This window comes from Ctenocephalides felis, unplaced genomic scaffold (genome assembly GCF_003426905.1).
Source record: "Ctenocephalides felis isolate EL2017-DRISC unplaced genomic scaffold, ASM342690v1 CF-g0.4_SCAFFOLD_01170, whole genome shotgun sequence".
Classification (NCBI taxonomy): domain Eukaryota; kingdom Metazoa; phylum Arthropoda; class Insecta; order Siphonaptera; family Pulicidae; genus Ctenocephalides; species Ctenocephalides felis.
In genome coordinates, this window is record NW_020537324.1 from 14,182,594 (window position 1) to 14,198,682 (window position 16,089).

General features: G+C 31.1%; 1 protein-coding gene across 1 annotated transcript in view; it reads left to right on the forward strand.

Annotated features, from left to right (window-relative positions):
- LOC113366849 overlaps nt 1–13,009 on the forward strand; it is a 208,669-nt gene extending 195,660 nt beyond the window's left edge. Inside the window, exons 11-23 of the mRNA XM_026608501.1 lie at nt 3,614–3,817; nt 4,024–4,047; nt 4,886–5,332; nt 5,861–6,014; nt 6,077–6,251; nt 6,319–6,457; nt 6,607–6,839; nt 6,942–7,133; nt 7,299–7,446; nt 7,553–7,766; nt 7,845–8,056; nt 8,206–8,378; nt 12,345–13,009. Coding sequence (XP_026464286.1) covers nt 3,614–3,817; nt 4,024–4,047; nt 4,886–5,332; nt 5,861–6,014; nt 6,077–6,251; nt 6,319–6,457; nt 6,607–6,839; nt 6,942–7,133; nt 7,299–7,446; nt 7,553–7,766; nt 7,845–8,056; nt 8,206–8,378; nt 12,345–12,887 — 2,858 coding nt within the window. The 3' untranslated portion in view covers nt 12,888–13,009. The remainder of the gene's footprint in view (nt 1–3,613; nt 3,818–4,023; nt 4,048–4,885; nt 5,333–5,860; nt 6,015–6,076; nt 6,252–6,318; nt 6,458–6,606; nt 6,840–6,941; nt 7,134–7,298; nt 7,447–7,552; nt 7,767–7,844; nt 8,057–8,205; nt 8,379–12,344) is intronic.
- The last annotated feature ends 3,080 nt before the right edge of the window (nt 13,010–16,089 follow it).

A 16,089-nucleotide genomic window follows, 5' to 3' on the forward strand; every position in this document is an offset into this window, starting at 1 on the left:
TTATAGAATATAATTAGCAATAAATATTAGATTAAACTACTGACATCAAATAACATGCCATGTTCTGGCACCATTCGAGAAAACATCTCTCATTTATACCTATCTAAATAAAAACGATGTGATCTAGTTTAAAATAACAAAAACTGTGACCACAATCTAATTGAATGTAGGTAATTGTTTCACGAATTTGTTCTAGGTTGTGATGGTCGTGAACGGGACATCATACGCCGCTTTGGGCTGGAGACCGCGATCTCTCACCGCCAAATGCAGAAACTTCCCGCAGATTGGAAAGAGAATTGCTGCCGCGGCAGATACAACAATAGGTAGATAAATGTAATAGAAATAAATTAATCAACAATAATATTTCTGTGAGAAATTTAAGTGGAGTTATAAAACGCAAAGATAAATTTGCTATAATGTTCCAAAAGGTATAGTTTACATACTCTAATTTATGGAGCGTCCATTAATCACGTGATCAATTTTTCTTATGATTTTTGGACCATATTCAAAATTACCGCCCCTTTTCTATCAAATTTCACGTGTATTAATCACGTCCATTAATCACAGGGTCAATTTTTCTTAGGATTTTTGGACCCTATTTAAAATTACCGTCTCTTTCCTATCACGTGTATTTTTAGTTACAAGAAAAAATTGTAATTTTTTTTATTTTATTTGAAAATTGTTAGATTTTTAAAAAAAAAATTAGATAAAAAATAATATACGTAATATCTTACTATACCTCTCCCTACCCCACGTGATATTTCGTAATTTTTTGTCAAACAACCTACCTTCCCCTAAAAACATCACGTGATTGATGGACACCTCCTTAGAGCTTAGTAGTAAGAACATGTTCTTGCAATTACTACCACAACCTTGAGCAAGCTTGATATCAAGTAGTATGATAACAGATTTTTACTTGAGAATATATAGACCTCAAGCATGATCTCAAGTGAGATTAGTCTATTGGGAACGTTGCTGTGGATAAAAAATAAAAAAAACATGGACTAGTAACCATTAGTTTCAGGTTCGATTCCATCCTCGACCAGGTTGATATTAAGTAGTAAGATTTTTGCTTGAAGTTATAGTTTTCGGATATGATCAAGTGAGTATATTTTTTCAAGAACTGATATCAAGCAGTATGATGAGTTTTTCACTTGAGTATATAGAACTCAAACACGATCTCAAGTAAGAATAGTTTTGTTGAAATAGACATTGGTGCATAAAAATAAAAATTAAAAAAAAGTGGACTAATAATCATTAGTTTCAGGTTCGATCCCATACTCGAACAGCTTGGTACACAATTGCAAAAACACAATTTGTCGTAAACTTTATAATTATTCGTAAATTACAAACAGTCTATTATACGTATACTGTTAGACATAAAATAATAATTTAATTACATCATGAAATGCATATATAAATGTTCAGATATGAACACTTCCATAACAGTTCCATATTCCACGGAATGACAACACCGACCTGCACGAACATTTCACGGAGCACGACATCGTAATAATAGAGTCATTAAGTTTATAATTACCACTTCAATAAGATAAAAGCCCATTATGATCACAGTTAGCCTAAAATCATAATATCTTATATCAAAAATTATTACGAAACTAATCGGAATCGTGCCGCGTTTGATGGAACGAGATTGTCATGGTATGGTGTAGCGGCATTTGAACTTTTTAGCTTTCAAATTAAATTTCATAGTCTTGAGACATGAAATTCATTATATGTCTTTGAATATAATGAAGATGATTATATTAAAAAGCTTTGCATTTAATTAAAATTAGATATATTTATGTATCGTTGATTAGAATGCTCTTACCGCATATTGGAATATCAATGAATGCATAGACATAAGAAATAAACTTTTTGTTCATTCCTAATTCATTTTTTAACATCATAGATTATATTAGATATATTTCTAGTGATGAGAATATACATTGTAGCAATGCCCTAAAAAATTGTATACATTAAAGAAATACCAGAACTAAAAAAGGACAAGTAGTGGATTGCCTTCCATAAAAAACATATGCTAAAGATCGCTATTAAGAAAAAATAAAATAAAGAAACGTAGAAATCACTAGTTTCAGGTTCAATCCCATGCTCGCCCAGCTTGATATCAAGAAGTATGATATAAGATTTGCACTTGAAATTACAGATCTCAAATATGATCAAGTGAGAATAGTCTTTCAGTGACATCGCTGGATATTTAATAAAAAATCACAAAATATATTATCATAGTGTGAGTTCGATGACCAGCTCGACTAGCTTGATATCGAGCAGTGGTGGTAACAGATAGCACTTGATATCATATTAGAAATCTATGATCTCCATGAAAATCTGGTATAACAACTGGACCAATTGCACTAATTTAAATAAACATATGTCTAAAATTAATCTTATAGTACAAAGTTTATTAAATTCATATACATCTTGCAGCAATGCTCTAAAAAGTTTTTATCATTTGACATCATATATTAGATGATCTGTGATCTTCAGTAAAAATCTGGTATAGAAACTAGACTAAGAGCTACCGAATCTTCTCAATAATGGTGTTCCAGTAAATCTACAAAAAAATTGTACTAATTTAGAAAAAAACATGTATAAAATTATCCTTATATAGGACAAAGTTTATTAAATGCATATGCTTGCTCATAAAACTGAACTTATGGGCTCTGTTGTCAGGTGCTTGTACAGGTTGAAATTGCCTGGCATTTTTGAACTTGTCAATAAATAAATAAAATTTGTGTTAAAGTTTGTAAATTCATTAAATTTACTGAATTTCCTTTACTGGGCAGTTGTAAATAAAAGAGTTAATAAAAAAAAGTTTGAGGCTTAAAATTCAATTTTTGGGCATTTTGTGCAAACTCCTGATGGATGACGACGTGCAGGACTAAAACCAGTTAGGCTATGATTTTTGTACTTAGCATGCTGAGAATAACCTGTACAATTTTTTTTAGCCTTACACGGTTATTCAAATGGTTCAGTACATCGCCCCTATACTGCTTGATATCAAACTGATTGAGTTAGATATGTGACTTGGTACCAGTGGTTACTAATCCTGCTAGATATCAAACTGAGTTAGTTATGTGACTTGGTACCAGTAGTTAGTAATTCATAGAGCATTAACCAGCTCAAGAATAAAACATCAATCTATTATTCTATGCTTTATTACATAAGATGCAAAAATACTCATACTCTGAAACCGCAGATAAACTTCAATCGACAACACGGAAAAAACTATGAATGGTGAAAGTAGTTCATTATTATAATAGCTCATATTAATTCATTTCAAGCTAAAAAAATTACCATTACTTCATTATGCGTGAGTTTTGTAATGCAGCAATCACTAACATTGTTGGTATACAAACAGAACAATCTTATTGTTCTGCTTGAGAAAATTCTAATGAACCGAGAACACGGGATTAGAAAATCACCTGCTCGGAATAAAATACACTTATATGAAAAACTTGATACAAATTTATTATAAAATTCTGCAATTTTATTAAAAAATGAACAACTTCACTATCTGTAACTTCTATGCTAGTTCTTTGTTTATGTTTCTAGTTCTATATAGTTGTTGATCATTATGATTTTATAATAGAACCAGAACCGGAACCAACAAGTGAACCAAGCGCCGAACCAGAGCCTGAACCAACTAGTGAACCTACTGCGGAACCAGAACCACACAGTGGAGAAAAAACCAAGACCAAACGAGTGGCCAGGCCTGCTGCCAATGAAGAACTAACATCGGAACCAGATGTCACGGTGCAAACCAGCGTCAGTTATAGAGTCAGTACCAGACACGGTTAGTAGAAAAAAATTAAATATTTAAAATTTAGGATGTAGTAAGTTGTACTATCAGTGTAGTAAGTTGTACTAAGGATCACCAAAAAATTATAATTTGAGGTACTACCTAGGCATAGTACGCCTCTACCTAAATATGATCTTAGTAGTTTAGTTCAAAATTTTAGTAAAAACGATTATAGTATTTACAGCATTTTTTTATTCCAGGTCGCAGAAAGCGTGAAGCAGAAGGTTCGTAATTATTATTTTATACAAAATTAGTTTAGGTTCTCATAACTAGAAGTTTGATTTGATAGCTAAATGAAAAATGGAGTAATTAGCGTGTACATAACACAGACACCTTTCACCTCACACTATATAGACTGAGCACTTTGATATATTTGCACCAACTATACTATTTGCTCTCTAATAATTCTGAAGGATGTACTTCTAAATACTAATTTTGGGATCTTCAGATTGATTTAACTTAACAGATATATTAGCTTAAGACTAGACTGAAATTTGACTACTTTTGTGTATTCTGATTATTAGAGGAATTTTATTTAGTCGTTTAGTTATTGCAAATAAATTAGAAACGTAATTATGAAAAATAACCATAGGCAAACTTAAGGAAATACGTGCATTTGCACCACATAAATGTAATATATATATGCATAATTTTTCAAAGCATATCTAAATTTTAAAACATCCATCGCAATAACGTTGTACATGAAAAAATTGTTTTTTTTAAGTGACTCTTAATTTTTGCTATGATGATAATTCTACTTTAAAATAAATATAATCGATGAGTCAGACTATTTCAACATATCACCAGAACCATTTTTGGTATTAAAAATAGTACATGATACGATACCTTAATTTTTTCAAATATTCAACTTGTATCCCTTTTCCTTGAGAGACACAGTTTGATTTTTATATGTGGTGAAATCTATTGCACGTTTATCGCGTCCATCAGGTTCTTCTGTGCGTCCAAGTTCCGAAACCGATTGGGGCGAATCCTATACAATTACTCAGCCTTCAACAGAAAACTTGAGCGAACCACACGAGGGCATCAGAAAATCCAAAACAGCATTTATTGACTTCCACGATGCCGAACCAGTTTCGGCAGCTGAACCAAGCGCCGAACCAGAACCCGGCTCTGAACCAGAACCAAGTTCTGAACCCGAACCAGCATCTGCTGAACCAGAACCAAGCTCGGAACCAAACGCAGAACCGGAGCCTACGAGTGAACCAAACGCAGAACCGGAACCTAAATCCGAGCCAGAACCTAAATCTGAACCTGAGCCTACTTCAGAACCTACATCAGAACCCGCTTCTGAACCTGAGCCAAAATCTGAACCAGAACCAAATTCTGAGCCAGAACCGAGTTCCGAACCGGAACCGAGCTCTGAGCCAGAACCCAGTTCAGAGCCTGAACCAAGTTCAGAGCCAGAGCCTAGCTCAGAACCTGAACCAACGTCGGAACCCGAACCAAAATCAGAACCTGAACCAGAACCTAAATCAGAGCCGGAACCTAGTTCAAAATCAGAGTCAACCACAGCTAAAGGTATAACAGTAGAAATATTAAAATTTATTGCTTCTAGAGTTATAAATTTTGAAAATTATTAACTTAGGTAATATTACTCTGTACATAATGTAAATATTCTTCATATATTGTAGTATGGTATTTAAAAATCTTAAACTTGGTATAACAGTACTAATGTTTTTCTTTATACTTCATTATTAAAAGACTGTCCTAGTGAAAGTATTACTAATATCTGACTTCTTTGATAAAAGCATCTTATTAAATATATAATCAATTTTTAGCATATTTGCTAGATTTGCATATAACTAAGATTTGATAGACTCAGGTGTAAAAAATATAAATTGATAAAAGTAATGGTGTCAGAATATATCGCTGATATACAATAATATTTGATTCAATAATGACTCAAAAATTATACCTGAGAATCAGTATCTTTATCAACTGCTTATCTGACATCAATACTTAGTAATATAATGCTTAGTAATATAATGCAATTTATAATGTAATCCAATTATCCAGCTTCCAAATCAGCACCAGTCAGCAAGTCTGCTCAAGCTCAATCAGACTCCTACGCTCCTAAACACGATTTCAGTCCTATGGATTGTACAGATATTGTTATTGGTACAGCTAGAGGAACAGCCAGCAGAATTTGGGACTATTATACCAGAGACAGGTCAGGAAACAAAATTTGGTCGCCTTGGAACACATCATTAACAGTTGTTCTGCATTTTACAGATCGACACCAAGAATGGATACATTCTGGGGTGGAAAAAGTGATTTGACTGCTGCCATGGGCTTTGAAAAAGACGGTGTGACAACAATTCTATTCAGGAAGAAGTTACAAGCTACAGAACCAACAGATCATTCATTTGAGAAGGAGTTGATGCATGTCATATGGGCTAGGGGACAAGTAATAATTGCGCTATATAAAACATACAACCAATTTATATGTTAACAATACTATATGTTTCTTGTAGGAATTTGGGCACTACGTCCATAATCCGCCATCAGGTATAGAAAAGGAGGCGGTATCAATGAAAGATTTCTACAAAGCGGATGAGTTGAAATACCATGGACATGGAAGTCAAAGGGGAGCGCTTACACTTAATTTCTTTGGTAATTATAAAGAAAATTGTAGAAACTATTGACCGTTGAAAAAACTTGGAATGATTCATCAATTTGCCTGATAATACTTCAACATGCTTCTACCATTGTTACTTCAATTATTTATATCTTATGTTTATGATATTTTGGTTCTGTTTTAGATGAAGCAAAACCAACACCAAATTCTTCTGGTTCTGCATCAATTATTGGTGATTGTGGAGGATCATGGGGAACTCCACGAGGTTGTGACCCCGACCAAAAAGATAAAGCTGGTTCTTGCGAATACCATGCATCTTGGGAACTCACAGATCGAGGAGATGCAATGCGATTCACTATTAAGACCACACATACAGATACTTGGACAGGCGTTGGCTTCTCTGATGACGATAAGATGGTAAGACTATTTTTTAATAATGTTCCAAAAAATGGATATTCGGAATCAAAAAGCAATTTAGCTCAAACAAATCTTTACTATTTCTATCTTTCATCACTGTAGTCGCAAACAGATGCTGTCTTAGGGTGGGTTGACAAAGGTGGACGCCCATTCTTGATGGACGCATGGATCAATGGCTACGGAATGCCAAAGCTTGATGATTCCCAAGATATCTACAACACCAGTGCTAAATTGCAAGATGGGGTCACAACGATATCGTTCACAAGAAAAAGAATTAGCAAAGATAAATCACAGGTTTGTCAAAGTTCATTGAAGTTAAATTCCAACGGTTTACATATCTCAACTTTAACATTTGTAATTTTTAATAACTTTTACGTATGCAAATTTGTTGTAATATAATTATAGTACTCAGATGCGTCATTTTATTATCCAGAGGTTAAATCATTTATACAATTTCAGGATTTATCTTTCACTGAAGATCATTGCTTATACATGATGTTCCCAGTTCATGGAGGTGCTTTTAATAGCGTGAATAAAAAAACAAGAAGGCATACTACAACTCCAGTTGTTTCAGAGAAACGTATTTGCATCAAGAGTTGCGGAAGAGGTCAGTTATAAAATTATATGAGATGTATAACAAATAAGATATGCTTAATGCGAATTCGAATTCTCATCATCATCTATCTACAATTAATTTGAATAATTTTATCTAGACATCGGTCGTGAAGAAGCAACCACCCGTCCACCTCCACCTCGTCTAGTTTACACAATGCAAGTAAAACTTCTTCAGCTTGCCGAAGGTTTTACAGCACCTGACACAAATAGTGAAGATTTTGATCAACTTGCAAATACAGTTACTGGTGCATTCCGTGGACCCCTGGAACATTTGCCTGGTTTTAGCAGTCTTGATGTAATGGAATTCCAAGAGTAAGAAACTTCTACTTAAATTAGCAAAATTTCCATTTTGTCGTGTACTTGAGTCTAGATTTATTTATACTATTTTAGCTTGGATGGAGCTGTGATAGCAAAAATGCGTTTATTGCTTGACAAAGCTTCTTACGAAAAAGGCAGATCTCTGGATCCAGTCAGCAATGATGTCGATGTTGTAGCAGATTCCGAAGAGCAAGTTAAAAGCGCTATTAGAGACACTCTGGCACCTGGCAAAGTTGGAAATTTGAATGTTGATCCAGGATTCTTGGTTTTTGAAAGCCATAGTTGTGAGTATATTAATATAATAGCAACAGTTATTAGTTCAGAAGTCCATAAAGATCAATTTGCTCTAGCGAGTGATGCATTATCATCATTGCTTACAATAAACTCGTTAAATTTGTTTTATCAATTTATAATGATGATACTTTCCTCTAAGTAACTTCTGCACCAGTTTTGGAATCTTCTGAAGATTTTGGAGGTGGCTTTTTCCGACTTACTGGTACCAGATTGTATTCAGTCCTTGGTTGTATAGCAGCCCTGGTTTTAGTCGCGATTATTCAAGCAGGTTGCACAATATATAAGACCAGCAGAGGAGGAAGCAATCAAAAGGTTAGATATGATTCAAATTTTCTACTAACACCAAATGTATTATGTAAACTAATTACAACATATTAATTTCATAGTTTTTTTACTTGCCTAGTAAATAATTTAATGAAATATTTTGTTAATGTATATAACGCAAACTTCATCTCCACCCATCTATCTAAAAGTATTTTTAAGCGATTAGGATTTTTTGTAAATAATTTTTTACATACTCTCTCTTTACAGTTGTAAATATTTTTTTATGGGTTCGTATTTTCTACTTTTTATTTAAAACTCTTTTAGCCTAAACTTTGTAGGAAGATAAAAGTAAACGATAAGTTTATAGTATAATAGCTTACTTATTATCTTCATTTTTTTATTTGAATTCAGGCGTTATATAAGTAATTGCTTGTTATCGAATCCAGACACTAAAGTTTATTTCAAAATAATTGCACATAAACCCAAAATCTATAAAATGATGCCAAATTCCACAAAAAATTTAGTAATAATATAGCAAGGTGATACAAAATTCACTCAATTACTCCTGCCATAAATTTTACAATCTGTTGCAAAAATTACACCTAAAAAGTGAAAAGTAGCAGCTCATAACGTTTTATTAATCTATTCTAATATAATTAAAACTATTCCAAGTCCACATTTTTATTACGTCTCTCAATTTGGATCTCAAATGATAATTGGATTATTCTATGCATAGATAAGGAAATGATTCTGTAGATTATACTTCCATATAATTCGATTATTTGATAATCTGAATCGAGAAGTTTTTGATTTAGTTATTATATTAAATGATACAATGAACTGAAGCACATAGAAGACAAACATCAGACTCATATTGAGAAATTTTCATATCAATCCTAAAAATGATCTTATATCAATATGACGTTTAGTACATCAACAGAGAAAATATTTTGAGTCGATAAAATAAATAATGCTAATTTGTAACTGTACACGTAATTCCAAAAACCCGATATCTTCAGACATTTTCTTTCCTCATCTTAAACATCACTAAATATGAAATTTCTAAAAAACTGAATAGTAAACTTTTTTACTTATAAATATACGATTATAATTACTTATAAAAACGATTTATAATGATAAACACCTACTGATGAACTCCCATAATTTCTCTTAATAATTAATAATAATCACCTACTGATAAATTCACAGAATTTCCAAGGAATAATATTCGAAGATTTTCATATAGCCTTCAGTAAACTGCACGCATTTTCTATTCAAATCCGATTTTTCAATTATAAATATTATATAAAAAAATTACATCTAGTAGTGCATGGAAAATTGCTGTAACTTTCTGTACTAAAAATTAAAAATTTTAAAACAGTTTTAAAACTATTAAAAAAGTTTTAAAATTGTATAAGCTTATAAAAAAATATTTTTGAGAATATTGAAATTTTTGGAAAAAACGCTTTTTTTTAAAAAAATCTTAAAAAAAAAATCTAAAATTATCTAAAAAAAAAAAATTTTTCTTTTATAAATATTTTGTAAATTTTTTACTTTTTATTAAAAGCTGCATTATCTGCCTAGAGTTACAATTTCGAAACGCGCAAGCGCCGCGACTCAGAATAACGGATAAACATTGGTTTATCTCTATATGAACATTGGCCCATAGAAATTTGTTTTTATTATTAAAATCTCTAAAAATATATGATAATTTGATTCGCATGTATATAATAATCATTTTTGGCTGCCATATTTTTTTATTTCCAAAACCGCCAAAATGTTCAGAAACTCTTGAAACGTAAAGATATGCCATGGCAGTATGTTTTTAATAGATCTTTTCATACTTATATAAGTTAATTGAAACAAATATATATATGCAACCAATATTATATTATGATAGTACAATGATATTCCCAGAATAGGTGTATACAATTTGTATCTTTATGTAAAAATCAATGTATGTATTTAAGTCAAATAAAGCAAGTTTTCAAATTGACAAAAAAAATTAAAGATTTGCAAATATATTCAACTTTGATTTTTTTGCGGTTACTTTAACTTACCACCTGGGGTTAAAAAAGTTAAGACAAGATTTAGAAGTGCGTTTGTTTTCTCAAATTTGAAAATTTTAAACTAGAAAAAATAGGTATTTCAAAATCTTAGTGAAATATTAAACAATGCAATTTTTTTCGTTACGTAAATGCGTTTTAAATGAAAATTAAATTCAGAACCCTTGCATCACGTGGAATTTGAACAAAATCTATCTACATTACACGTGTAACTTTTCTTGAAAGTCCATAATAACGTTTTTCTAAAATATGTGGAACACTTAGAAAATCCCTCCCCGACTAGCATAATTCCATCCATCCAATCTCTTATTGTTTTGCCCTAATCCAGCACGTTTACGCGATACCTCTGGACGGGCGCAGCACGTCGTCCATCGGCGCCTACAATCCGAATACAAACGAGGCCTTGTCCTACTGGAACTCGCCGCTTCAGGCCCACCCTGGGCGCGACTCGTCCGGGTCGCCGCGATCCTACCAACAACAGCATCATCATCACCAACAAGAAGCCCAAAACCACCGGGATCTGCTCACAGAACAACAGCGTCTTTACGAACAACAGTATTATCAAAGACAGTACAGGCAGCATCTCAAATCCAACTGGTAGAAAAGCGCGATGATTTCAAAAAAATAAATGTTATAGGAAGTTACTTAAACGTGCGTGTCCGCTTTTGTATTTTTTTGGATTTTTTTTTGCTATTTGGTTTAACAGTTGCGCAAAAGGTGTTTATATTGATGTAGAACTCACAAACTCACTGATTGTTAGATGTTTTTATTATTTGTCTGGGCTAAGCTGAGAAAAGGAAGCATCAAAATTGCGGGTTGATTAAAATTTATGCTTTTTGTACAAATTGGAAACAACTAACAGCAAAACTATGATTTACCATTTTATTCGCAAATAAGATTTCAGTTTAACTACCATGAAGCCTTTACTAATACAGCGTTTTTCAAAACCAAAATTTCAAATATATTTATTCCATCTAAATTCATTACAAACTGATCACGTGATTCAAAATATGATATGGTATGAGCAAATTTGATATCCTGTCCAAACTTCTAATTTTCAAGTTTGTTTTTGCACACTCAGTAAGTAAAAGTTGAAATCAATAAAAAACGTATGCATCAAAATAGACATTCACAATCATAAAAAACGAGCGAGATTTTGATTCATACAAAAATAGCTAAAACCCAAAATAGCCCATGCAAATATATCAGCAATTTTTTTTCTATTTTATTATTTTTTTTATATGTGAAAAATATTTCTATTACATCGACTATTCTTATGATGAGCCTGTTGTCTTTGAAAGATTTTATTAGTAGCATGTTAGTTTGGTGGTTATGTACTGCACAGTTTCAGGATGGTGATGGTGATGCAAGTTGTGGTAAAATTTTGATTTATTTTTATTTATTGATATGCACATATTTATTATTTGATGTTGCACAATTGTACAATACGCACCTGCTTAAATAGAACGATCGACTGCTAGTACTTACGATAGGAATTGTTTTGTTATGATTTTGATAAACGATTCTGAAAGAAAGTTCTGAAGGGATGACAAATAGATAGCATTGACGTGCCATGCTATTGTTTGGGCACATAAACAGTTACTTTACGTAATTCATTCAAAATATCATGATTGATACAACTTACTATGATGGCCTTTCTTAGCCCATTGTATATATAACATGATACATAGAAATAAAATATTCAAATGATAGAAGTATTGAAAATTTCTACAATGTTTGGTTTGCATTTTATATTTGTTTATATTTTAAACACTGGCCAATCATTTTGAAGAGTAAAAAATATTACATTTTACTTAATAACATGTAATTATGTTTTCGGGATTTTTGATGATGATAAATTGCCAGCGAATGCAGTCGATATTTGCTTCACTAAATACACCAATTCATCTAAATATTTTATTTCACGTTGACATTTTTCTATGTTCAGGACCAATTAATACCCCACTCTGCCTGGAAGGACTACAGTGCAGCCAACACCAACTACGCTTTTGATGCCTTCGAGACTGAAGAGAAGCACCCGACCAACGGAGGAGCTCATCCAAGAACCCCAACAAAAGTTTACAACACAAATCTACCACCAAGTAAACAAGCAGCAGCTGCAATTTTATCTTCGACCCAAACACTACCTTATTACGAACACAGCAGAAGTTTACAAAGATCTAACGGGAAATCAAATAATAACTACAGCCATGGCGGGTACCAGCAAGGACACTCGCCGCCAGTCAGTTACCAGATGCAACCAGACAGAAGCACTTATTCTCTTCCCAGGACAAACCACGGACATGCTTTAGGAAACTCTGGAATGCATAATGGGTATTATACCCAAGACAGGAGGGCACACAGGAACCAAGGACACCAGCAACAGCACGTTGGGGATATGCCTGCGGATTTCTATTTCATGCCTTCTCAACGCAAATATAGTGGTGAAGTGGTCAGGGTGTACGTAGACTATAACAAGGACCCAAAGTGAACAGTAGATTTATAGAAAATATAAAAAGTCATGCTAGTTTTTGTTTAAACAAAAAAATTATGGACGCAAGTTCATATAACTAATAACGACTTAAATTGTAAGTCGAATTTGTCTGAAGATTGCCGGTCAGTTCAATATAATCAAACTAATTTAATTTAACACAAGCTTTTTAAATTCTGTTTTTTGAAGTTAGTTTTTATCAAATTTGTGTAAATACTTTATATAATATATAATATGTATACACGTGTATACAATGTGGGTGGTTCTTAAAATGATCACTTTTGAATTTTCTTGCTCCCTGGGGCTCAAATGGTTCCAAATTGATAAAAAACAATTCTCTGAAAGTTTTTGCTCTTAATATTAACGATTAGATGAAGCGCAATTCAATCAAAGTTTGTATGGAAAGAGCATGGAGAAAATTTTGAAAATTAAAAAAAATGATTTAGGTATAACTTAGCGACAAATGAATGAGTTTTATTCATTCATTTGTTCGCTAAATTATATCGAAACAACATTTTTAAAATCTTGAAAATTTTTCCATGCTATTTCTATACAAAACTTTGAATTGCGCTTTATCTAAACGTTAATATTAATTAAGAGCTAAAACTATCAGAGAATTGTTTTTTATCTATTTGGAATCATTTGAGCCCCTGGGAGCAAGGAAATTCGAAAATGACTATTTTAAGGACCACCCTAATATACATATACATGTTTTATATATATATATATATATATATATATATATATATATATATATAATATGTATGTCCGAGCACGTATATACATATATACCATTACATAATCGTTAGGTTCTTCTAAAAGATATTATCATCATATTGTCTGTACTTACCACTCATAAATTATAAGTTATTTTCATAAGCATTATAGGTATTTAATACAAGTTTATATATGTTATGGATAAGATTAATAATGTAGAAAATTGTTAACAAGATGAAATTTATAGAATGATTTAACTGTAAGAGATGAGTTATCAACTATCTGTATTATGCTTTTGTTGAAGAAAGTATATTTGTAAAATAATTTATGAAAACTATTACATTGTACATAAATAAAATTGATGTTTATAATAAATTAAGTTCTATTTTTAATCGAAAACGTAAACTCTCAAACAGTAACCTCAAAGGATAAAGCAGCATATAAAATTATAGCAAAACTTGTAATTCAATTTTGCATTAGTGATAATTTACTTAAAGCAATGATTTTTTTTTATTTTAATTTTTAATTAAATATGAAACTTACCAAACTATTGATTTTGCAATTTGGCTCAAAACACTATCACAATTTTTAACACCACGTGTATAATTTGGGCACTTGTAAAATTCGGACACTTAACACCGACGAACGTTCAAGACGTACTGGCTAGGACATCATCGATAAACAAGGATTAAAAATATTAAAGGTGTAATAAATTTTATCGACAGATGTCAGCAATTTTTTTCTTTCCAGGTTATCATTAGCAATTTTATCGTTCAATTCTGTATCATAAAATGAAAAAGAAAATTCAATGCACTGAAATAAAATTAGAATTAGATAGCATAGTCAGCGGAAACAAAATCTCTTAATGCTTTGCAATTTAATTATTGAACTCAGAGACAAAAGTTAGAAGAAATTATAGAAATATAGAAAATATAAAATCAGACAGCATAATCTAAAGAGCAAAATAGAATATTGCGCTTATTGATTCTGGCATTAAAAATTTATTATTAATTTCCTTCATCATATAGTAATTTTTACACCTGTCCTAAAATGGACAACAAGAAAAACTGTAAAATAAAAACTTCAATTACAAAATCTTCCGTCATTTTTTTTTAAAATTGACATATTTTAATATAATATAAATTTCTTTTTTAATCTTGCCCTAGTAGTGTTGTGGCGTATTTCTCTGACAAGTGGGTTTGGATGATCCTCGAGGCGGCTTTTGTATTTATCTGAATGGGTTCGTAATTCATCGTTTATTATGTTGTACACGTGCTTGTCTATAAATCAATTTGGTTAATTTTAGGTCATTCAAAATTTATTTTGGCATCTTTGAATTTTTATCACGTTTGATTTGGTGCTGATCCCCAAAAATTTAAATTAATGAACTGAAAAATGTAGAACAATATAAAATAATAAATCAAAACTTAAATTGAATAAATCATTAATAAAAAATAATATATAAAATATTAAATATTTAAAACAACTATTTAAGATTGATTTTTTTTATAGTAATACACAATATATACATATAAATCATTGAACCCACGAAATATGTATAATGTTATGAATAATGGGTCCAAACATTATATATATATATATATATATATATATATATATATAATACTTATATAATAAATTGATGTAGAATGAATTTTTGAGACCTCTTTCCAAAATCTGATGAAGGGATTAGATAGTTCTAATGATAATAGGCTAATCTGTTTTAATTATAATTATAAAAAAATTATAATTTAAAAATCGAAAAAACCGTTATCTAGAAAAATTAATTATAAAATTAATCGTAAGTTAGAAAATATAAATTACTCATGAATAGCAGTTATCTTACCTGAATGCATGGGTAAATTTAATAATACTATTACTATCACAATTTAGTATAAAATAAATGAATTTTTAAGTGTTTTTGTTCTTTAATAAAAAAATATGTATTTTCATATAAAATATATAATTTAAAGTGGTTATATTATATTTGGTCTATAGATCTCTTCTCAGTCTTGCAAAAAGCCATTCGTAGAAGTCAATTTCATTCCTCAAGGAATAGCGAATATAAGTTTCATAACGTTTCTTTAATTTTGGTCTTATAAACTTGGGTTTGCCTAAAAAATAAAGGATGATAAAGAACATATGAATTTTAAAATTTTTTAAATATTTTTAATACCTATTAATTTGTCGGCGTATAATTCTTTTACACCACCAAAAAAGTATGGTATAAATTGTTCGAGTAAGGCAAATGTTGAGGAAACATCCTCAATTATTCCGACGACTGGAAAATATTTTTCGACGGTTTTCTTGGCAGTGGATAAGGCCCAGTCATTATTCAGTTGCCTAAATTAGAAATTGAAATACATTAAAAAATATTAAATACTCATATCCAAATACAGTTGCAAAATTTGAAAATACTAGAGTGTGCTTCTAGTAAATATCATGGATTATTATTAATCGTACATTGTTGTCACAGAACAGTTTT